The 25623-nt window shown below is 40.8% G+C and overlaps 1 protein-coding gene across 1 annotated transcript in view; it reads right to left on the reverse strand.

Annotated features, from left to right (window-relative positions):
- The window catches only part of LOC308513907 (uncharacterized protein), a gene marked incomplete at both ends in the record, with an annotated part of 47969 nt that overhangs the window by 14403 nt on the left and 7943 nt on the right, over window positions 1–25623 (reverse strand). Inside the window, 2 exons of the mRNA XM_081083977.1 lie at window positions 10423–10594; window positions 13888–14648. Coding sequence (XP_080940103.1) covers window positions 10423–10594; window positions 13888–14648 — 933 coding nt within the window. The remainder of the gene's footprint in view (window positions 1–10422; window positions 10595–13887; window positions 14649–25623) is intronic.

Raw genomic sequence — 25623 nt, forward strand, 5'->3', positions numbered from 1 at the left:
GTTTATTTCTGGGCTCTCAATTCTGTTCCGTTGATCTGTGTGTCTGTTGTTCTGCCAAACTATGCTGTTTTGATTATTGTTGCTTTGCAGTATAATTTGAAGTGAGGTAGTGTGATACTTCCAGCTCTGTTCTTTTTTTCTTAAGGTTTCTTTGACTCTTCGAAGTCTTTTGTGGTTCCTTACATATCTGATGATTTTTTTGTAACACGATCCAATTAAATAATGGGTAGAGGACCTGAACAGACATTTCACCCAAGAAGACATACAAATGACCAATAGATATTTTAAAAGATGTTCAACTTTGTTAGCTACTAGGGAAATGCAAATCAAAACTACAATGAAATACCACTACATACCTGTTAGAATAGCTATTATCAACAAGACAAACAATAACAAGTTTCAGAGACGTTGTGGAGAAAAAGGAACCATCACTCTGGTACAGCTAATATGGAAAACAGTTTGGTGGTTCCTCCAAACTCATAAACATTGACAACAGTATGGTGGTTACCAAAGGGGAAAGGTGGTGGGAAAAGGATAAAGAGGGTAAAAGGAGTCAAGTATAAGTTGACAGCAGAAAACTAGACTTTGGGTGAGCACACGATATAATACACGGACAATGTATTATAGAATTATACACTTGAAACTTATGTAATAGCATTAACCAATGCCTCCTGAATAAATTTAATTAAAAAGAAAATAGTTTGGTGATTCCACAAAAATTTAAGAATAGCCTGGTTGGTGTGGCTCAGTGGTTGAACATTGACCTATGAATCAGGAGGTCATGATTCGATTCCCAGTCAGGGCACATGCTCAGGTTGCAGGCTTGATCCCTAGTAGGGGCCATGGAGGAGGCACCCGATCATGACTCTCATCAGTGATGTTTCTATCCCTCTCTGAAATCAATAAAAATATATTAAAAAAATTTAAAAACATGGTTAACATATGATTTAGCAACCTCTCTTCTGGGTATCTACCTGATGTATTTGAAAATAATTACTTGCAAATATGTATGCACCCCCGTATTCATTGCAGCATTATTTCAGTGGCCAAGAAATGGAAACTACCAAAATTTCCTTGAATAGATGATTGGATAAAGGAGATGTGGTGCATATATACACAGTAGAATACTACTAGCCATAAGAAAAGACAAAACACTACTGCCATTAGCAACAACATGGATGGACTTTGAGAATGTCATGCTAAACAAAATTAAGTAAGACAAAAAGTCAAGTACCAAATGATCTCACTCATATCTATTTATATAAAAGGCTAAGCGACTGTCAGACTGTCCGACCAGCTGGTAGGTATGACACACATTGACCACCATGGGACAGATGCTCAACACAGGAGCTGCAGAGCTGCGGTGACTTGGCAGTGGCGGTTGCCACGTGATGCACCCAGGAACCAGAGAGGAGGGAGCCTGATTTCATGGTGTGTCACCTGAAAACCATCCTCTCGCAATCTGGGGCCGCTTGGGTGATGTTGGAGAGTCAGTTTCAGCCCTACCCCCTCTGGCCAGGCCAAAGAACCCTACCTGCCAGAGGAACCCTGCTCACTCCGCAGACACCCTTTGAGCTGCACTGCCCCAGGTGCAGCTGGCTGGGGAGGGACCGCGGGAGGTTGGCTCCAGGGTGTGTCCAGACTGTCTCACCCAATCCTGCCCCGCTGGCCACCTTCTAATGAATTTCATTTCAATGTGCATGAATCTCCTGCATATATCCAATGTGGGATATAAAACTGAAAGCAACAAATGGACAAACAAGACAAACAAACAAAAACTCATAGACAAAGACAATAGTATTGTGGTTATCAGCAGAAAGGGGGGGGTGGCTAGTGAGGGTAAAGAGGTCAAATATATGGTGATGGAAGAAAATTTGAATTTGGGTGGTGGACACACAATGCAATATACAGATGGCATATCATAGAATTGTGTAATTGGAACCTATATAGTTTTATTAACCATTCTCACCCTAGTACATCTAATTAAACAAATCTAGCAGAAGTCAATCTGGATGTGTTTATATAACTGTTTGGAAGAAATGCTTCTTTTTATTTATATCTTGATGTATTAGAGGTTTCCTATTGATGCAACAATTTACCACAAATTTAGTGGCTTAAAACAACACAAATGAGTTCTCTTATAGGTCTGCAGGTCAGAAGTCTAAAACCAAGTTATGGGCAGGGGTACATTTCTCCTGGAGGCTTTAGGCGAGAAACTGTTTCTTTGTCCCCCCCCCCCCCCTCCTTTTTTATCTTCTAGAGGCTGCATGCTTTCTTTGGCTCCTAGTCCCTTCCTTGTATTATTTCAACCTCTTGTTTTCATGTAACATCTCCTACTAATGGTTTGATTTTTCTGCTTCTGTGATTACATTGAGGACTCTTGGATAATCCAGGATAATCTCATTTCTTTCTCATTTTAAGGTCCATAACTTTATGACATCTATAAAGTCCCTTTTGCCATGTAAGATAATATTCACAGGTTCAGGGAATTAGGACATTTTTGGGGTTGTGGTTTTTCAGCATACTGCCCATGAGTAGAATTATTCAAGAGAGACAGAGTCAAGTTATATAGACTGGTAGGTAGAGCTTATTCTAGTCAAAGTTCTGGTTGAACAGATGGGAAAAATTTACAGAGTATAGAATAGTAAATATCCTTCTCTAAATATTTTGTCTGATCAAATTTTTGTTTTCAATAGAGACTAAATGAGAGTGTGCTACATGGTGGCTAGCAGGACAGCAAGGAGGGAGAGAGTGTTAGTAAAGGAGCGAGAGGGGCGTGTGTGGACATGTGTGGTGTGTGTGTGGGTGAGTGAGGTACAGTTAGATCTCACAGGAGTCTCAGGGACTGGCAGATCAGGCCCTCCTAGATGGGGAGCTCCTGCTAACACCAGGGGCACTCCCAGGCTGGGCATGACTTTCAGTGCCAAGCCCACGTCATCTTATAGAGGGGAGCAGTGGAGGCCATGCTGGACCCCTGCAGGGAGCCACTTGCCAGCCATAACCCCCATAGCGCTACCACCGTACCCTGGCAGTGAGGAGCCCAATACCTCTCTGTGAGCTTCCAGATGTCTGTAGTGAGTACTTGCTAGAGAGACCTCCTGCTTGTGCCTCCTTGCCAACATGCCTGGACCCAGCATCCCAGGATGACCCTCTGACTATGACTGCCCATCCCTGGCCCCAGGACAGTGCTGCCATAGCAACCAGGAGCTACCCAGTAACTGCCCCAGGTCAGTGTGGCTGCAGTGACTGGGAGCTCCCTAGCAACAGCCCCAACCCTGACTCAAGGACAGTGCTGCTGGTTTTACCTGGAGCCACCCAGTGAATGCCCTGCCTTGGGCCCAGGACCTTGGTGGTGCGCTAGCAAGGTGCCAGGGCTGCACAGTTAATTGCAGTCCAGAGAGCTCTGGGTCTTCACAGGGAGTTGCACACCAGAGGATCTGTGTACACACCCCTGCTAACCCAGAACATCTGAAGTAGGCAATGGAGGGACCCCATCCATGGAAGAAGGGGGGACAAATCAGAGTAGAGTCAATAAAGGCATGAGACTCAAGGCAGACTCAACTTCTAAGCTAACAAGTCCCTGTCCATTGGACCACTAGGGGCTTCTACCCCTTGGGCCCCAAGCAGGGTGCTCAGGGCCAGAAAGAGACAGCAAAATGGGGAGTCAAAGAAACAATCCCCAAAGGAAAGAAAAGGAGGAATCACCAGAAAAGGAACAAAACACAATGGAGGCAAGCAATATGACAGAAAAAGAATTCAGAATAATGGTTACAAAGATGTTCAACTGTCTGGATGGAAAATTTACCAACATATGTAAGAATCAAGAGGGAATGAAAAATGATGTAGCTGTAATAAGAACACAATGGAATGTTTCAAAAGTAGACCAGAAGAAGCAGAGGACCAAATCAGCGAGTTAGAAGACAGGGTAGAAAAGAAAACAGCCAAGCTGAACAACAATTGGAAAAAAATTAAAAAGCAGGAGGAGAGTTTAAGGGAGCTTTGAGACAATATGAAACAAATCAACATACACATAATAGGGGTGCTAGAAAGACCAGAAAAGGAGCAAGGAATAGAAAACCTATTTGAAGAAATAATGACAGAAAACTTCCCTGATTTGGGAAGAAAAAGTGACACAAGCACAGAGAGTCCCAAACAAGATTAACCCAAAAAGAACCACACCAAGACATGTCATAATTACAATGACAAATATTAACAACAAAGAAAGAATCTTAAGGGCAGCAAGAGAGAAACAGAAAGTTACCTACAAGGGATCTCCCATTAGACTATCAAATGATTTCTCATCAGAAACTCATCAGCACAGAAGGGAATGGAATGAAGTATGTAAAGTGATGGAAAGCAAGGGACTGAATCCAATAATATTCTACCCAGCAAGACTATCATTCAAAATTGATGGTGAAATCAGGCGATTTTCAGAGAAAAAAGGCTAAGAGAGTTTAATACCACCAAGTCAGCAATGCAAGAAATGCTAAAAGGACTGTTGTAAAAAGAAGAAATAGAAAGGGAACAAGAAACACAGGCATGAAGAATAAAAATGGCAAAACAAGTACCTATTAATAATAATCTTAAACATAAATGGATTAAATGCTCCAATAAAAAAAAAAACATAGGGTGGCTGAATGGATAACAAAACATGACCTATATAAATGCTGTCAACAAGAGACCCACCTCAGAACAAGGGACTCACACAAACTGAAAGTGAAGTGATGAAAAAATATCTTTCAGGCAAATGGAAATGAAAAAAAAAAAGCTGGGGTAGCAATACTTATATCTGACAAATTAGACCTCAAATTGAAGGCTATAACAAGAGATAAGGAAGGCCACTTTATAATACTAAAGGAACCAATACAACAAGAGGATATAACTCTGGTAGACATATATGCACCCAGTAAAGGGGCACCCAAATACATAAAAACTTCTGGAAGATATCAAGGGAGACATCAACAGAAATACAATCATAGTAGGGGACTTTAATACCCCATTTATATCACTGGATAAATCTTCTAGGCAGAACATCAACAAAGAAACATCAAGCCTACACAACTCAAAAGATCAGATGGAACTAATTGACATCTTCAGAACATTTTACCCCAAAGCACCAGAATATACATTCTTCTCAAGTGCACATGGGTCATTTTCAAAGATAGACCTCATATTAGGACACAGGCTGTCTCTTTAAATTCAAGAAGATTGAAATCATATCAAGTATCTTCTCAGATCACAATGGCATAAACTTAGAAATTACTACAATAAAAACAATAAGAAAAAATCAAATACTTGGAAGCTAAATAGCATGCAGTTAAACAATGATTGGGTTACCAAAGAGATCAAAGAAGAAATAAAAAAAATCATGGAAACAAATGACAATGAAAACATAGCAATCCAAAATCTATGGGATACAGTGAAAGCAGTCCTGAGAGGGAAGTTCATAGCACTATAGGCCTCAAAAAACAAGAAAATCTGGTAATAAATTATCTACCTTACAACTTAAAGAATTAGAAAGAGAACAACAAAAAAAATGCCCAGAGTAAGTAGTAGGAAGAAAATAATAAAGATCAGAGCACAAATAAATGACATAAAGTCAAAAAAAGAAAAAAAAAGAAAAAAGAAAAATAAAGGAATACAAAAGATCAATAGAACCAAGAGCTGGCTCTTTGATAGGATAAACAAGATTGATAAACCTCTAGCCCGGCTCACTAAGAAGCAAAGAGAGAGGACTGAAATAAACAAAATCATAAATGAAAGAGCTGAAATAACAAGGGACGACACAGAAATACAAAGGATTGTAAAAACAAAAAAAAAAACCTACAAACAACTCTATTCCAACAAATGGAACAACCTAGACAAAATGGACATATTCCTAGAAAAATACAATCTTTCAAGACTCAATCAGGAAGAATCAGAAAATCTGAATAGGCCGATAACTACTGAGAAAATTAAAGCACTCCCAGTAAACAAAAACCTTAGTCCTGACGGCTTCACAGGGGAGTTTTACCAAACATTCAAAGAACTAAAACCTACTCTCCTCAGGCTATTCCAAAAAATTCAAGAGTAAGGTACACTTCCAAGCTCTTTCTATGAAACCAGCATTATTCTAATCCCAAAACCAGATAAAAGCACTACAAAGAAAGAGAACTACAGGCCAATATCCCTGATGAGCATAGACACTAAAATCCTTAACAAAATTTATCAAACCATATCCAGCCATACATTAAAAAGATCATATATCATGACCAAAGGGGATTTATTCTAGGGATATAAGGCTGGTACAAATATCCACAAATCAATAAATGTGATAAAGTACATGAACAGATTGCAAGACAAAAACCACATGATCCTATCAATTGATGCAGAAAAAGCATTTGACAAAATCCAACACCATTTATTGATAAAAACTCTTAGCAAAATGGGAATAGAGGGTTCATACCTCAACATAATAAAAGCCTTATATGACAACCTACCGTGAACATCATACTAAATGGGCAAAAACTAAAACCATTTCCCTAGGAATAGGAACAAGAGAGGGATGACTGCTTTCACCACTCTTATTCAATGTAGTATTGGAAGTCCTAACCACAGCAATCGGACAAGAAGAAGAAATAAAAGGCATCCAAATTGGAAAGAAGGAAGTAAAGCTGTCATTATTCGCTGATGACATGATATTATACAAAGAAAACCCTAAAGACTCCATAAAAAAACTACTTGATTTAATAAATAAATTCGGCAATGTAGCAGGATACAAAATTAACACCCAGAAATTTATGGCATTTTTATATACCAATTAGAGGCTCAGCACACAAAATTGTGATTGGTTGAGTGGTTGTTCTGGTCATTAGGCTGTTATGGTCGCTGGCTTTTTATTATATAGGATAATGAACTCCCAGAAACAGATACTAAAAAACAATCCCATTTACCATTGCAACAATAGCAAAACTCAAGGTACCTAGGAAAAACTTAACTAAGGAGGTAAAAGACCTGGACTCGGAAAACTACAGGATGTTGAAAAAAGAGATAGAGGAAAACATAAACAGATGGAAGAAGATATCATGTTCATGGATTGGTAGAATCAACATCATTAAAATGTCCAAACTACCAAAAGCAATCTATAGATTCAATGCAATCACCATTAAAAAACCAATGGCATATTTCACAGACCTAGAACAAACTCTCTAAAACTTTATATGGAATAAAAAAAGACCCTGAATATCTACAGCAGCACTGAGAGAAAAGAACAAAGTTGGAGGGATCAAAATACCAGATATCACGCTATATTACAAAGCCACTGTTCTCAACACATCCTGGTACTGGTGCAAGAACAGACATATAGATCAATGGAACAGAACAGAGAACCCAGAAATTGACCCAAACCATTATGCCCAATTAATATTTGACAAAGGAGGCAAGAATCAAGACAGTCTCTTCAATAAATGGTGTTGGGAAAATTGGACAGATACATGCAAAAAAATAAAACTAGACCAACAACTTACACCATACATAAAAATAAACTCAAAATGGATAAAAGACTTTAATGTAAGATAGGAAGCCATAAAAATCTTAGAAGAATCCATGGGCAGCAAAACTTCAGACATTTGTCATAGCAATATCTTTACTGATACAGCTCCTAGGACAATAGAAACGAAGGAGAAAATAAACAAAAGGGACTACATAAAAATAAAAAGCTTCTGGACAGCAAAAGAAACCATCAGCAAAACAACAAGAAAGCCCACTGCATGGGAGAACATATTTGCTAATGTGACATCTGATATGGGTTTAATCTCCCAAATTAATAGGGAACTCATACAACTTAACAAAAGGAAGTTAAACAATCCAATAAAAAAATGGGCAAAGGACCTGAATAGATATTTCTCGAAAGCAGACATATAGAATGCCAAGAGGCATATGAAAAAATGCTCAAAGTCACTAATCATCCGAGAGATGCAAATCAAAACAACAATGAGGTACTACCACACACCTGTCAGAATGGCTATTATCAACAAATCAACAAACTACAAGTGCTGGTGAGGATGTGGAAAAAAGGGAACCCTCATACACTCCTGGTGGGAATGCAGATTGGTGCAGCCACTGTGGAAAACAGTATGCAGTTTCCTCAAAAAATTAAAAGTGGAACTCCCATTTGACCCAGTAATACCATTTCTAGGAATATATCCCAAGAAACCAGAAACACCAATCAGAAAGGATATATGCTCCCCTATGGTTATAGCAGCACAATTCACCATAGCTAAGATTTGGAAACAGCCTAAGTGCACATCAGCAGATGAGTGGATTAAAAAACAGTGGTACATCTGCACAATGGAATACTATCCTATCTAATAAAAGAGAAACATGGTAATTGGCGTACGACCACTACATTTCCCATTGGCTAATCAGGGCGATATGCAAATTAACTGCCAGCCAAGATGGCGGCCGGCAGCCAGGCAGCTTAAACTGAACATGAGGCTTGCTTGCTTCAGTGACGGAGGACTCCAACGTTCCCCGCCTGCCACTGCAGGCCTCTGAGCCTGCAGTTTGAACATTGTAACAAATATAGAAGCTAAACAAAACCCCAGAAACCTGCTTTCAGTGAGCCGGGATCTCAGAGCTGGAGTTAATACAGAGTTTTGATTATAGAACCTAAACAAACCAGATACCTACTTTCAGCAGCTGAGGCCTCAGAGCTGGAGCCAAGCCTCAGAGCTAAAGCTGGCCCAAAATAAAAAAAAGAAAAAAAGAAAAAAGGAGTGGTTGGGAGCTTCAGTCCCAGCCTGAAAACAGCCCTCAGCCCTTCACCCAGACTGGCCAAGCACCCCAGTGGGGACCCCCACCCTGAAGGGTGTGTGACCAGCTGAAAACAGCCATCATCCCCTCATCCAGGCTGGCCAGGCACCCCAGTGGGGTCCCCCACCCTGATCCAGGACACCCTTTAGGGCAAACCAGCCAGCCCCCACCCATGCACCAGGCCTCTATTCTATATAGTAAAAGGGTAATATGCCTCCCAGCACCGGGATCAGTGGAGCCACGAGGCCTCCCGGCACCAGGATCAGTGTGACAGGGGGCAGCGCCCAAACCCCCTGACCGCCCTGCGGCTCTGTGTGTGACAGGGGGCGGGGCCACAACCTCCCTATCCACCCTGCTCTGTTCCTGACAGGGGAATGTGCCCCAACCCCCTGATCAGACCTGCTCTGTGCCTGATAAGGGGGAGCTCCCCAACCCACTGATTGCCCTGAGACTCTGTGTGTGACAGGGTGCGGTGCCCCAACCCCCTGATCGGCCCTGCTCTGTGTCAGGGTGCGGCCCCCCAACCCCCTGATGGGCCCTGCTCTGTGTGTGACGGGGTAGAGCCATAACCTCCCCATCGGCCGTGCCCTGAGTGTGAGAGTGGTGGTGCCCCAACCCCCTGATCGGCCCTGCTCTGTGGGTGATAGAGGGCGGTGCCCTAACCCCCTGATGGGCCCTGCTCTGTGCGTGACAGGAGGAGCTCCCCAACCCCCTGATCGGCCCTGCTCTGTGCGTGACAGGGGGTGGTGCCGCAGCCTCCTCATCAACCCTGCCTTGAGTGTGACAGGGGGCAGTGCCCCAACCCCCCAATCGGCCCTACCCTGAGCATGACTGAGGGTGGCATCGCAACCTCCCAATCTGCCCTGCTCTGTGCATGACGGGGCAGCGCCCCAACTCCCCAATCGGCCCTGCTCTGAGCCCGACCAGGGGCTGCACCTAGGGATTAGGCCTGCCCTCTGCCACCCAGGAGCAGGCCTAAGCCAGCAGGTTGTTATCTCCCGAGGGGTCCCAGACTTCGAGAGGGCACAGGCCGGGCTAAGGGACACCCTCCCTCCCCCCGAGTGCACAAATTTTTGTGCACCGGGCCTCTAGTCCTAATATATAAAAAGCCAGGGGTTGTAATGACCAAAACGACCAGATGGATGACTGAACAGCAGGCTAGGGAGCTGAGGGAGTGGGACGAACGGTCACCATGAGGGGACACCCCACCTGGATCTGGGGCATGGCCAACCTTCAAACCATGGGCAGCCCTTAGCCCAGGCCAGCCAGTGTCCCTGAGGGGACCCCCGCCACAATCGAGGGCATGGCCTGCCTTCAAACCATCAGCAGTCGCTAGCCTGGGGAAACCTCCTAGCCGAGGACACCTGAGTCTGTTCTGGACCTAAAGCCGCGCTCTTCCTGCAAGTGACTCGGAAGCCTCCAGTGTCTAACTGCCAGTCCCTGGGAGGTGGGAGTGCGTCCACTGTCCACCAAAAAGTAGGACCATCAAACCGTTCACAGTCTCAGTGCAGGCACGGTTCGTGGCTGACGGGGTGGAGGCCAGACCAAAACAAACCAGCAGAAACACCCTGCCCACCTTGGCGGGTGCAGCTGCAGTCCATGCGGGCCTGGGCAGTGTAGAAGCGCTACCTTCTCCCAGGTCCTGAGCTGGCACCACCGCCACCTCGCTCACCCTCAAGCCCCCCTGAGTCCTGACAGTGAAGTGTGTAGGGCATGCTGCAGGAGTTGTGCCATTCTGGGTGCTTTTGCCCAAAGACACCCTTTGGGATGAATTCAGAGCCACATCTCATTTCCCACGAGACTGGAAGAACCACATAAAAGGAATTCGACAAAAGTTTTTCACATCTCTGTTTATTCTTTTGAATCTATAAATGACCGTAAAAAAAGCATTTGGGCCACCTAAGAGGGAATGCACTTCCTGGCCAGAGCATGCAGGATTCTTTTGCCCAACAGGTTAAAGGAAGCAGAGAGCTGACACAGTGGAAATGGCCCTGGTGCCCAATGAGGAGACCGTGGGAATGGGGTTGCAGAAATTCCACAAGCCTCTTGCCGCCTTCTCCTTTGCAAACCACACCATCCAGATCCACCAGGACTGGAGGCAACTGGGAGTTGCAGCCATGGTTTGGGATGTGGTAGCAAATCCTGGAGGGCCTCTGAAAACATCTGCAATTGATTATAAGATTGGTCTTTATTTAAAAAGAAATAAAAGAACAGCTTTGTTGAGATATAATTCATATACTGTACATGTCACCTAAAGTGTACAATGAACTGGTTTTTTTAAAGTAAATTAAGATTGGTACCACCATCACCATGCTCAATTTTTAAATACTTTCACGACCCCATCCCCTCCAAAAAAACCTTCTACCCACTAGAATCACTTTCCTGATCATCTTCCCCAAAATAGATTGCATTTTAAGGGTGGGTAAAGGAAAGTTGAGGGAAGTTAAAATATTGCACAAAAGATATTGTAAAATGACAAAGCCCAAAGTGAAGATCATGTGTTTTCTTTTTTTTTAAATATTTTTTTTATTGATTTCAGAGAGAAAGGGAGAGGGAGAGAGAGATAGAAACATCAATGATAAGAATCACTGATCGGCTGCCTCCTGCAGGCCCCCTACTGGGGATCGAGCCTGCAACCCAGGCATGTGCCCCTGACAAGAATCAAACCTGGGGCCCTTCAGTCCACAGGCCGATGCTCTCTCCATTAAGCCAAACCGGCCAGGGCCATGTGTTTTCTTTAAGTTCTGCGTGGTTGTAATGGTCCCCAAATCTATACTAATAAAAGGGTAATATGCTAATTAGAGTGGAAGTCTTTCAGACGTCCTTCCAGAAAAAGCCGCAGCGGCTGTGAGGGCCGAGGCTCAGGCAGCCATGGGCGGCTGCAAAGGGCTGAGGCTGAAGCTGGCAGTGGCAGCAGCAGCGGGGTAATGAGGGCGGTGCCTTTCCCTGATGCGCCAGGTCGCCTTCTGCAGAGGGAGGCCAGACTCGGGGCTGAGGCGGAGGCAGTTAGGGGTGATCAAGCTGGCAGGCGGGCAAGTTAAGGTTGATCAGGCCAGCAGGGGGCAAGGTTGGGGTGATCAGGCAGGCAGGGGGGCAAGGTAGGGATGATCAGGCCAGCAGATAGAGGGGTTAAGGGTGATCAGACAGGCAGGCAGAGGGGTTAGGGGTAATCAGGTAGGCAGACAGGCAAGTGGTTAGGAGCCAGCAGTCCCGGATTGCGAGAGGGATGGGGTCCCAGACTGGAGAGGGTGCAGGCCGGGCTGAGGAATGCCCCCCCTCCGTGCACGAATTTCATGCACCAGGCCTCTAGTGCTGCCATAAAAATGAAATAACTCCTACCATTTGCAACAACATGGATGGACCTGGAGAGCATTATGCTAAGCGAAATAAGCCAATCGGAGAAAGATATATCACATGATCTACTCATTTGTGGAATATAATGAACAATATACACTGATGAACAAAAATTGATCCAGAGACATAGAAACATTGAACAGATCATCAAACCTCAGAGGGAAGGCAGGAGTGGGTGGGAGGGTGGGGTAAGAGATCAACCAATGGACTTGTATGCATGTATATAAGCATAACCAATGGACACAGGCAGTTGGGGCATGAGGGCCTGTGCTAGGGGGCGGGAGTGGGTGGGAGTGGATGGGGAGAGGTCAATGGGGGAAAAAGGAGACATATGTAATACTTTCAACAATAAAGAATTAAAGAAAATCAAGGAGAAAACTGTGAGTCAACAAAGTGAGGAAAATATTTTGACATAGAAATGGCATATGAAAAAGACTAGACATGAAAGCGGAGGGAAAATGTCGGTTCACATTTCTGGAGTCTTAAGTGTAGTGGGATGGGGTGATAGTTACAGATGATGAACTATGAGCTTCAGTTTTTTTGGAGGAAATGTGGTAAAGAGTTTGTGTTCTTCCCATGTATAATTTTTCATATCATGAAAGATGTAATACCTCAGTTACTTAAATACAGCTTTTCATATACCTTTTGAAAACTGTTCATTTTTAGTGACATTTTGTGTTGGCATTTCAGTCTATGTGTCTACATTTGGCAGAGTTTTTGTAATACCAAAATATTTAATTTCCTCAAAATTGTAAGTATCTATTGTCACTATCTTTCCTTTAACTTTATGGATTTTTTTTGAGGAAAGGGTATAACAGTTAAAAGTTTTGGTTATTAGCGATTTGATATTGACACAAATCTTATAATTTTTAAGCTTTAGTACTTCAGATGTTTTCCCATCATTATGAGATTTATATCCCCTTTTATGAAAATAACATTTATTTGAGTGCAAGTTAACCATTTTGCTTTATTTAACATAGAATTGGTTTTGTTTCCCCTGAGGGTATAGGCCCTATACCCCTATACTATAGGGGAATAAGTTTTTGCTGGTTGATTGACCCTTCTCTGTTTTTAGTGCTTAAGACAGTAGCTGTTTCAAAGAAAGTACCCAATACATATTTGTTAAGTGAATCGATGAATAAATCATTTGAAAGTTTGGATTGGATGAAACAATAGCCACTGTTATGTACTCTCTTTCTGGAAAAAGTAAATCTTTACTAACCTATGTATTTCTCTTTTTATGTTTCTAATTTGGAGATATACTTCTGTTTTATTTATTTTGGTATTCCTAATTTGGAGGCAAAATCAAGATTTAAATTTAAAGAAAATAAACTGATAAACAAAACAGATCCAGAGACATTGAAACATGCAACAGACTGCCCTGTATAGGGATGGTGGTGCAGGATGAGATTAAACAAATAATTTATATGCATATATGCATAGACCATGGACAAACAATAGTGTGGAGGAGGCTTGGGGGCCCTGGGGAGTGGGCGGAAGCGGGGTGGAGGGGGTCAACAGTGTGTGTGTGGGAAGGGGACATCTGTAATAGTTTCAACAATAAAGATAAAGAAGCTATTAATATGCCTGTGTATAGAAGGATCTTAAAAGAAGGTTGTGAGGAAGATGTCACTAGATCAGGATGAATAAGTGTTTTGAATAAGTGAACCTGAGTGTGGAATTTGGTAAGTGCATTATATAGGTGTTTATTTGGCTTCACATTCTCTTATTTTTTAGAAAATATCACAATTCTTTTGACTGAGTTATTGAAAGCTTGTTTTACTTGCTTGTTTCTCAAGGTGTAAATGAAAGGGTTGAGCAGTGGAGCGATGGAAGTAGTGAGTACTGTCACACCCTTGTTAATAGCCACTGACTCCTTTGCTGAAGGTTTGATATAGATGAAGATGCAGCTGCCATAGCTGATGGAGACCACAATCATGTGGGAAGAACAGGTGGAAAAGGCCTTTTTCCTTTGCTGAACAGAAGGGAATCTCAAAATTGTCTTGATGATATAAATGTAGGACAGTACTACACACATGAGTGTCATTAGAAGGGTCAGCACAGCACAAATCATGACAGTCTGTTCCATGAACCAAGTATTTGAACAAGAAATTTTCAGGAGGGGAGCTGCATCACAGATAAAATGATCAATGACATTAGAATCACAGAATTCCAGATTTAGGCCCAGACTCAGTGGGGGGATTATAATGAATAGACCAGCCACCCAACAACAGAAGACAAGTCTTCTGCAGACCGTGCTGCTCATGATGCTCACATAATGCAGGGGCTTGCAGATGGCCACGTAGCGGTCATAGGACATGGCCGCCAGGAGGAAAAACTCAGTGACACCGAAGAGGTCGGTGAAAACCACTTGGCCGGCACAGGCATTGTAGGTAATGAGCTTGTCACCTGTTGCTATGCTGTACAAGTATCTGGGAATGCAAGCAGATGTGAATGAGATCTCCAAGAAGGAGAAATTTTGTAGGAAATAGTACATGGCTGTTTTAAGATGCGAATCCAGTAAGATGAGGGAGATGATAATCAGGTTCCCAGTTATGCTCAGCATGTAGGTGAGAAAAAAAAAGACAAAAATCAGAACCTGCAGCTGAAGGTCACTTGTCAGGCCCAGCAGAATGAATATTGTTACAGTACGGTTTCCCATTGCTGATTCTTGACTTCAGTTATATCTGCATGTAACATTGAGACATCTTATTATAGATTATTTAAAAAGTATGAACCCTATCACATTCAGGTTTTAAAAGTTCATTTTTTAAAAATATTTACAATTTAAATGCTGCTTCATAAAGGGCCACTTTTCATGCCTATGGGTCTGTCCTTAAATAGGAGCAAAATGTCTTGACACTTTTTAAAAATTGTTTTATTGCTTGAAGTATTACAAAGAGTATTATATATGTCTTACTTTTTTTCTCCCCTTGACCTTCCCCTAGCCTCTCATACCCCCCAGTGTCTTGTGTCCATTGGTTAGGCTTATATGTATGCATACAAGTCCTTCAGTTGATCTCTCACCCACCCCCTCAACCCTCCCTGGCCTTCCCACTGTAGTTTGACAGTCTATTCGATGTTGCTCTGCCTTTGTATCTATTTTTGTTCATCAGCTTATAATGGTCTTAATTATCCATAAATGAGTGAGATCATGTGGTATTTTTCTTTCATTGACTGGCTTATTTCACTTAGCATAATGCTCTCCAGTTCCATCCTTGCTGTTGCAAATGGTAAGAATTCCTTCTTTTTTACAGCAGCATAGTATTCCATCGTGTAGATGTACCACAGTTTTCTAATCCATTCATCTGCTGATGAGCACTTAGGCTGTTTTTGACATTTTAAAAAAAATATTAAGAGGGCTCGGAAAATGGTGGAGGTATAAGCGGACATGTCCTGTGCCTTGTCCTGGAGCAGATAAGGGTGAGCAGCTGAAACGGGTAACATTCAGCCCGAATAGGTAGAGGATTTTCAGCTGAGAGATTGTCTGCAGCTAGGAAAGACTGAGAACCCCCCAGGGAAAAAAAAGGACGGTTGGAGACTGCGGCTGAAGCCTCTCCTGGTGCGCCAGCTCAGCAGCGGAGACTGTGCCATCTTGGGTGGTTGTTGCCGGCATCCAGAGACCAGCTACTAACCTGGAAACAAGGGATCTCAAGCAGCGTGACTGCGTGAACTCAGACGAGCACTGCTTCTTCTCACGGAAAGGTTGGACATCCCCTAAAGGTGCGGTTTGCAGTTCGGGTTGGAGGGAGGAGCTCGCGCGCGGGGCGGAATCTGCGCCCCACAGAGTCCGCAGCCATTGGGACCAGCGTGACCCGCGAGTGGGGAAGGGGCCCCACAGGGCTGCTGGCAGAAGGGAACGCGAAAAATGAGCCCATAGCTGGACTGGATGTAAAGGAGCAGCCTTGGACTTTGCCAATCTGCTGGCTGCTTGGTGCCAGGGGCGAGTGGGCGCGCGGAGACTGCGCGCAGACCTGGAAGGTGGAGGCTTGCGAATTCGCACAACTATCAGGCTCTTGTTACAGTTCCCCTTAGATCCGTGCATTTGATTATTAAACCCAGCGCATGGGATTCCCCAGTTGGGGTCATTCGCAGAGCCTGTAGGGGAAAGTTCTTTTTGGGGAGCCTGGGAAACAGCGGACAGTGGCAAGGAACCAGCTCTGGGCAGTGGTCTTTCCCGAATCAGTTCCAAATACCATAGAGGACAAAACCCTACTGATAGAGAGGACTTAGAGCCTCGGAGGTAAATCCAGACACACTGCCACCCAGAGGCAGAGCCACGAACTGTCTCTTTTGCGATCACAAATAAAGGCAGTCTGGTAAAAAAATACAACCTGCCTTAAAATCAGGTCTGCGGTTCACTGCACGGAGGGACAGTGTATCGCAGGGAAGTTCAACACTCCCCTGAATGCCTGGCAGGACTGAGGCGTGCCAAAAAGAAGAGTGGAAGATCTGAAGCACCTTCACTTCCGAATATTTTTATATATATATATTTTTAATTCTTTTTTCACCATTTCATTAAGAACCTATTTTATTTATTTATTTATTTTTTATTTTTTTCATCACCTGATTTTACCTTTTTAATTACTACATTTTTTAACCAGTATTATTGCTATCCTTTTACCATTTTTTCAAGGGTCATTTTATTTTTTATTATTTTTTTTTATTTTTCTTTATTTTATTTTGAGATTAGTGTTCTACACTCTATTTTCATCGTTCCTTTAGCATCATTTCTCTCTATCTCACATTTACCCTTAAGCCAAAACTCTCTTCCTCACTTTTCCCCTTTTGTTGTCCTGTTTCTCTTACCCTATTCCTGCTTTGGTTTTTACCTATTCCTTCTTTCTACCCACTGTCTAAATTTCACCCTACTTATACATCTAATTTCCAATCCCTCGCTCTCCCCATACAAATAGCCTCTTCCCCACCTCTATTTCATTCTCTTAATTTTTTTTTGTTTTTGTTGTTGTTGTTTTTTTTTGGTTTTTTTTTTTGGTCTTTTTGTGTGTTTTTTTCTCTCTCCCTTTTCCCAATCTCATTTCGGCACTCCTTTTTGTTTTTTATTTTTCTCTCTAATATTTTTCTCTTTTTTCTTCTTTATCCCCTAATTCTCTTCGCTCGGGGGGGGGGGGTCACCTTTATTTGGGGTTATTAATATCGTGAATGCATTTAGTTCGGTGCCTTGTACGTTGTGCCATGTTGTGTTCTATTTTGTGCCTTTGAATCAGCGCAACAGAGAGAGATCTACATAACCAAACACCTTGAGAAGAGAAATCATGGTGAAACAAAGAACCAACCCAAATATGAAAGAAAAACAGGCATCATCAGAAAAGGAAGTAAACGAAATAGAGGCAATGGAGGCAAGCAACCTGTCAGAGAAAGAATTCAGAGTAATGGTCATAAGGTGGATGAAAAGAATGGAAGACCAATTCAACAATATGTGTAGGAACCAAGAGGAAATGAAGAAGAACCAAGAGGAAATGAAGAGAAACCAAGAAGAAATGAAAAACGACATCACTGCCATAAAGAACTCAATAGAAAGCATCAACAGTAGACTAGAAGAAGCAGAGGACCGTATCAGCGAGCTAGAAGACAAGGTAGAAATAAATACCCAAACAGAACAGCTTCTAGAAAAAAAAATTAAAAAGCAGGAAGAGAGCCTAAGAGAACTCTGGGACAATGCTAAACGAAACAACATCCGAATAATAGGGGTGCCAGAAGGAGAGGAAACTGAGCAAGGAATAGAAAACCTGTTTGAAAAAATAGTAACAGAAAATTTCCCTGATATAGGGAGGAAAAAACTCACAAAATCCAAGAAGCTCACAGAGTCCCAAACAAAATGAACCCGAAAAGACCGACACCAAGGCACATAATAATTAAATTGGCAAACACCAATGACAAAGCAAGAATCTTAAAAGCAGCCAGAGAGAGACAGAAAGTTACCTACAAAGGATCCCCCATCAGACTAGCGACCGATTTCTCAACAGAAACACATCAGGCAAGAAGGGAATGGAATGAAATATACAAAGTCATGCAAAGGAAGGGTCTGAATCCAAGAATACTATACTCAGCGAGGCTATCAATCAAAATTGAGGGTCAAATCAGGAGCTTCACAGACAAAAATGGTCTACGGGAGTTTATTACAACCAAACCAGCAATGCAAGAAATGCTAAAGGGTCTGCTGTAAATAGAAAAAACAGGAAACAAAGAAGGAACGCAGCGGTAAAGAACAAAAATGGAGACTAACAAGTTTCTATCAATAATAACTTTAAATGTAAATGGATTAAATTCCCCAGTCAAAAGGCATAGGGTAAATGAGTGGATAAGAAAACATGACCCATATATCTGCTGTCTACAGGAAACCCACCTCAGAAAAAAGACGCACACAGACTGATGGTGAAGGGATGGAAAAAGGTTTTTCAGGCCAATGGAAGTGAAAAAAAAGCCGGGGTAGCAATACTTATATCTGACAAATTAGATCTCAAAGTGAAGGACATAAAAAGAGATCAAGAAGGCCACTTCATAATACTAAAGGGAGCAGTTCAACAAGAAGAAATAACTCTGGTAAATATATATGCACCCAATATAGGAGCACCCAAATACGTAAGAAATCTTCTGGAGAAGATCAAGGGAGAGATTGACAGCAATACAATCATAGTAGGGGACCTTAACACCCCATTATCACCACTGGACAAATCCTCTAAACAGAAACTCAGCAAAGAAACATCAATCCTAAATGACTCACTAGATCAGATGGAATCAATTGACATCTTCAGAACATTTCACCCCAAAGCCACAGAATATACATTCTCCTCAGGTGCATATTTGTCATCTTCAAAGATAGACCATATATTGGGTCACAGACAAAGTCTCTTCAAATTCAAGAAAATTGAAATCATATCAAGTATCTTCTCAGACCACAAAGGCATAAAACTGGAAATCAACTACAACAAAAACAATCCAAAAAAATCAAACACATGGAGACTAAATAGCATGCTATTAAACAACGACTGGGTCACCAGTGAGATCAAAGAAGAAATAAAAAACATCATGGCAACGAATGACAATGAAAACACAACAATCCAAAACCTATGGGACACAGCAAAAGCAGTCTTGAGAGGGAAGTTCATAGCTCTACAAGCCTACTGCAAGAAACAAGAAACAATGAGAATAAATGACCTAACTCTACAACTCGAAGAATTAGAAAGAGAGCAACAAAAAAAGCCCACTGTAAGCAGAAGGAAGGAAATAACAAAGATCAGAGTGGAGATAAACGACATAGAGACCAAAAAAACAATACAAAAGATCAACAAAACCAAGAGCTGTTTCTTTGAAAGGATAAACAAGATTGATACACCTCTAGCCAGGCTCACCAAGAAACAAAAGAGAGGACCCAAATAAACAAAATCAGAAATGAAAGAGGAGAAATAACAACAGACCCCATAGAAATACAAAGGATTGTTAGAAAATACTATGAACAACTCTACTCCAACACACTAGACAACCTGGAGGAAATGGACATATTCCTAGGTAAATACAACCTTCCAAAACTTAACCAGGAAGACTCTAAAAATCTCAATAGGCCAATAACTATGGAGGAAATCGAAGCAGTAATCAAAAAGCTTCCAGCAAACAAAAGCCCGGGGCCAGATGGCTTCACAGGGGAGTTTTACCAAACATTCAAGGAAGACCTAAAACCTATCCTCCTCAGACTGTCGAAAGATCCAAGAGGAAGGAACACTTCCCAGCTCATTCTATGAAGCCAACATCACCCTAATCCCAAAACCAGATAAAGACAATACAATGAAAGAGAATTATAGGCCAATATCCCTCATGAACATAGATGCCAAAATCCTCAACAAAATCCTAGCAATTCGGATCCAGCAGTACATCAAAAAGATCATACACCATGACCAAGTAGGATTTATCCCAGGGATGCAAGGATGGTACAATATCCGCAAATCAATAAACGTGATATATCACATAAACAAATTGAGAGAAAAAAACCACATAGTCATATCAATTGATGCGGAAAAAGCATTTGACAAAATCCAACACCCTTTCTTGATAAAAACTCTCAGCAAGATAGGAATTGAGGGATCATACCTCAACATAATAAAAGCCATATATGACAAACCCACAGCCAACATCATAATCAATGGGCAAAAACTAAAACCATTCCCCCTAAAAACAGGAACAAGACAGGGATGCCCCCTCTCACCACTCCTGTTCAACATAGTACTGGAAGTACTAGCCATTGCGATCAGACACGAAGAAGAAATAAAAGGCATCCAGATTGGAAAAGAAGAAGTAAAACTGTCCTTATTTGCAGATGACATGATACTGTACATACAGAACCCTAAAGACTCCATCAAAAAATTATTAGACTTAATAAATGAATTCGGCTATGTAGCAGGATACAAAATTAATGCTAAGAAATCCATGGCATTTCTTTACACCAATAGTGAACTTACAGAAAGTGACACTACAGAAGCAATCCCATTTACCATTGCACCAAAAAAATTAAAATACCTAGGAATAAACTTAACTAAGGAGGTAAAAGACTTATATGCTGAAAACTACAGGACACTGAAAAAAGAGATAGAGGAAGACATAAACAGATGGAAGAATATACCGTGTTCATGGATTGGTAGAATCAACATCATCAAAATGTCCATACTACCCAAAGCAATTTATAGATTCAATGCAATCCCCATTAAATTACCAACGGCATATTTCACAAATCTAGAACGAACGTTCCAAAAATTCATCTGGAATAAAAAAAGACCCCGAATAGCTGCAGAAATCCTGAGAAAACACAAAGTAGGTGGGATCTCAATACCAGATATCAAACTGTATTACAAAGCCACTGTTCTTAAAACAGCTTGGTACTGGCACAAGAACAGACATATAGATCAATGGAATAGAATAGAGACCCCAGAAATCGACCCAAACCACTATGCCCAATTAATATTCGACAAAGGAGGCAAGAGCATTCAATGGAGTCAAGACAGTCTTTTCAATAAATGGTGTTGGGAAAATTGGACAGATACATGCAAAAGGATGAAACTAGATCACCAACTCACACCATACACAAAAATAAACTCAAAATGGATAAAAGACTTAAACGTAAGACGGGAAACCATAAAAATACTAGAGGAATCCACAGGCAGCGAAATCGCAAACATATGCCGAAGAAATTTCTTCTCTGATAATGCTCCTAGGGCAATGGAAACTAAAGAGAAAATAAACAAATGGGACTACATCAAAATAAAAAGCTTTTGCACAGCAAAGGAAACCATCAACAAAACAACAAGAAGACCCACTACATGGGAGAACATATTTACCAATGATACCACCATTAAGGGTTTAATTTCCAACATATACAGGGATCTCATGAAACTTAACAAAAGGAAGATAAACAATCCAATAAAAAAATGGGCAACGGACCTAGATAGACACTTTTCGAAAGAGGACATACAGAAGGCAGAAAGACATATGAAAACCTGCTCAAAGTCACTAATTATACGAGAGATGCAAATCAAAACGACAATGTGTTATCATCTCACACCTGTCAGAATGGCTATCATCAACAAATCAACAAACAACAAGTGTTGGAGAGGATATGGAGAAAAAGGAACCCTTCTGCACTGCTGGTGGGAATGCAGACTGGTGCAGCCACTGTGGAGAAAAGTATGGAGCTACCTCAGAAGACTAAAAATGGAACTCCCATTTGACCCTGTGATCCCACTCCTAGGAATATATCCCAAGAAACCAGAAACGCCAATTAGAAAGGATATATGCACCCCTATGTTCATAGCAGCACAATTCACCATAGCTAAGATTTGGAAACAGCCTAAGTTCCCATCAGCAGATGAGTGGATTAGAAAACTGTGGTACATATACACAATGGAATACTATGCTGCGGTAAAAAAAAAGGAACTCTTGCCTTTTGCAACAGCATGGATGGAACTGGAGAGCATTATGCTAAGTGAAATAAGCCAGTCAGAGAAAGATAAATACCACATGATCTCACTCATTTGTGGATTATAGAGAACAACATAGACTGATGAAAAAGGACAGACCCAAAGACTGAGAAACAGTGATCAGGCTATCAATCCCCAGAAGGAAAGTAGGGGAGGGCGGGGGTAAGGGGAAGAGATCAACCGAAGGACTTGTATACATGTATATAAGCCAAACCAATGGACATGGACAACGGGGGGATGGGAGCATGAGTTTGTGTGTGGGGGGGAGGTTGGGGGTTAAAGGGGGGGAAAAATATTAATATATGTCAGATAACCTTGGTTCTCTATGCAGTTTTTGTAATCACTTGAAGTCTCTGTTCCATTTCTATGATTAAAGAAATTTGTCTTCTATTTTTGTTTATTGCATACTTGTGTGTTTCTCTCCTGAACACCTCTAAACTCTATCATGACTACACATACACACATTCTTTCAGCTCTTCTCCTGACTGCTTCCTTCTATAGTTTCTCTGTCCCTAAGTAATCCCTTATAATTCACAGTGGTGCAGGATACAAACTATCTTAATGCACACTATATTTATACTTATGCACAGTATGCATTTATACTTTTATGAAGTGCTCCGATAAACTTCAAAGATATTACTAAAGATGGTGTATTTCTCTCACCCTTTTATCTGTCTATTAGTGTTTTCTTCATATTTTTTCACTTCTTACCATACTGATATTTTTCTGTATTTTCATCAATTCCTACGTTTTGAAATATTGTGTTTCATGTGATTATTAATAAATCAGTATCTTTATTTTGTAATAGTCCTTCCTGATTTTCAGATGAATCTGACATATCTATTTGAACACTAAGCATGGACTTCAAATCCATTGTCACAAATAAAACCGATGATCTTCTCTATCCCTCTTTCTTCTCTTCATGTCAATATTTCCTTTCAATAAAAGTAATGGACTATATTTATCAAGCCCATTTTATGCGACAAGTATTTTAGTAAACATTTCTCACAGAAAATATGTTCTGTCTTAAACTCACCTGAATAACTTCTATTCATCCATTGGTTTTCAACTTCCTCTTAAAACCTCTGGAAGGTTTCCTGCAGGTCTGATAGCTCTTAGCTGTAATCCTTGTCACTGGGTTCCCATGGAAAACAATGCTTGCTACTATTTTAACACATAAGAAGAAATACTCATTTGTGGGGATCATTAAATGTGTCTTTTTCAGATACAACGAACATAGCCCCAGATATGTTGTCGATTGTCCACTAAGTGTTTCTAAATGAATTTCCCTATGTATGTTATCCAGACACTTAGGAAGCTATTTTCCTTTCTGTTTGGACTTATAATTCAAAGCACTTTGATATTAACTTTGGGGCACATAATGCAATATACAGATGATGTATCAGAGAATTATACACTCAAAACCTATATAATTTTATTAACCAATGTCACTGCAATATAGGTTATTTTAAAAGGAGCTCATTTTGTCCTGAAATGGCTAAGGAACTTGAGGTTAGCTATGTAACCAGAATGTTTACTTTTTAAATCTTAAAAATGTGAAATTTTGATTAAATAATTATTGGATTTCAATTTTTTTTTTCTATGTGAGAATCTGTTGCTGAATGTTTTCTTTTGCTTTCAAAGAGGATCAACTTTCCTGCTTTTGTTTATCACCTTCAGCGGATAAAGAGAGACTGTGTTCTCTGCTTTATCTTCCAGCAAAATTCTGTTGATGCAATGTTTGCATTGAGAGCACCTATGTGGAAGACAATAAATCCAGAGGACAGGGTCTGTTTTGATTCTGAGTTTGTGTTAATAACTTTTTCACAGATTGTTTTAAGGCATTGCCAATTACATTAGTAGGACTCAAATATTTTTATTTTAAAATAAGTCTCCAGGTTAGAATTTCACTACAACAGTGAATTATGAAAAGTTTCCCTGGAGACCCCAATTTATTTGTCTGTAGACTCACTTCATTGTGAATACTGATGTGTTGCTCTGCCGATATGAGACAGGGTCAGTTCTGATGATCTAGTAGAGAATATAGTTAAGGCCTCAGGGATACAGTACCAACATAAGGAAGAAGAACTAAACTAGGCTAATGGTTTTCCTGATGGAACACACTAAGGGAACTGGAGATACATTCAATGACTGAATTAGATCAAATTGAGATAGGAGAAAGATTTCTGCTGGCCATCTGCTATCTTTCTTCAACCCTCTTTCTAATCTCTCAGGCATCATCTTACTGAGTCATCTTTCAGCCCTGTCATTCTTTTGGGAGTCAGAGAATTACGCCTATACAAATAGATGAATATACACTGAGTGGCCAGATTATTATGACCACCCCATCAGTACAATGAAGTGAATTAGTTATGCAAATAATAATAATAATAATAATAATAATAAAACCTTGAGAGTATTTGCTTAGGAAGTTTTCAATATTCAGTATTTTTGGAAGTGTCAATGAAATACTGATGGGGTTGTCATAATAATCTGGCCACTCAGTGTAGATCTTATTTTTAAATGTGAGGTTGATGATATAGATAATATATTTCTGGATAGATATCAAATTTTAATCCTTTTATATATTTTTGTGCATAAAAATCTCCAAGTAAATGGCAAAGAAACTGCATTCTAAAAAAATAAAAACATGTGTACTTCACCAATATAGAAATTATCATTTACATTTCCAATGTTAAAACAAAAGGTAAATTATGTTTTCCCAAGCATGATGAAACTCATGATAAAAAACACACAAAACTAAATATAATTATAATGATAAATTTTATCTCACTTACTATTATGATTGTCAATCATAGTTTCTTTGGTTGTTGAAGCACATGAAATCTTAAAACTCCTAAATTGAAAATGATAGCTGGGATGAAAATTTTCATATGAACTTCTGGTCACTTTTGCTCACAAATCCACCGTTGTAGTCACAGAAGATCTAAGACTCGTAGACATCTTGGAAGAATCCATCTTTAACCAGTTATATGGATATCCTTCTTGTATTATTTTAAACCTCCTAAAAATATAAAAAATGTCAAATAATAATAACAATCTGAAATGAAAATTGTGTAATGTCAGAAATCTCCTCCAGTTTTAGGGCAGTTGTTATTATGGGCTATTATGGGCTCAGGGCTGTGAGCACACATTTACTATATCTAGTTTGGTATTGCCTTTATTTCATAAATTCAACTAAATGAATAAACAAAGAGTCCCTGGTGACCCTGGAACAAAGCCACTAATGAATCCTCTGAGTAATAAAATAAGGGTAAAAACTATGTTAACTATGGCTTCTTCAGAGACAGTGTCCTTGGAGAGTGGAGGATGCAGCAAATAAAGGCCAGTAGGACAACCAAAGACTCTGGTTATAAAATGCAACTTCAGCTCCTTTTTGCGATTACCTAACATAAGCTGAGACATACCATATGGAAGTATCATAAAGACATCACACTTATCATTTACTGGTTTGTTATATGAATAACAT

This window comes from Myotis nattereri (assembly GCF_964212035.1).
Source record: "Myotis nattereri genome assembly, chromosome: 2".
In the NCBI taxonomy this organism is placed as follows: domain Eukaryota; kingdom Metazoa; phylum Chordata; class Mammalia; order Chiroptera; family Vespertilionidae; genus Myotis; species Myotis nattereri.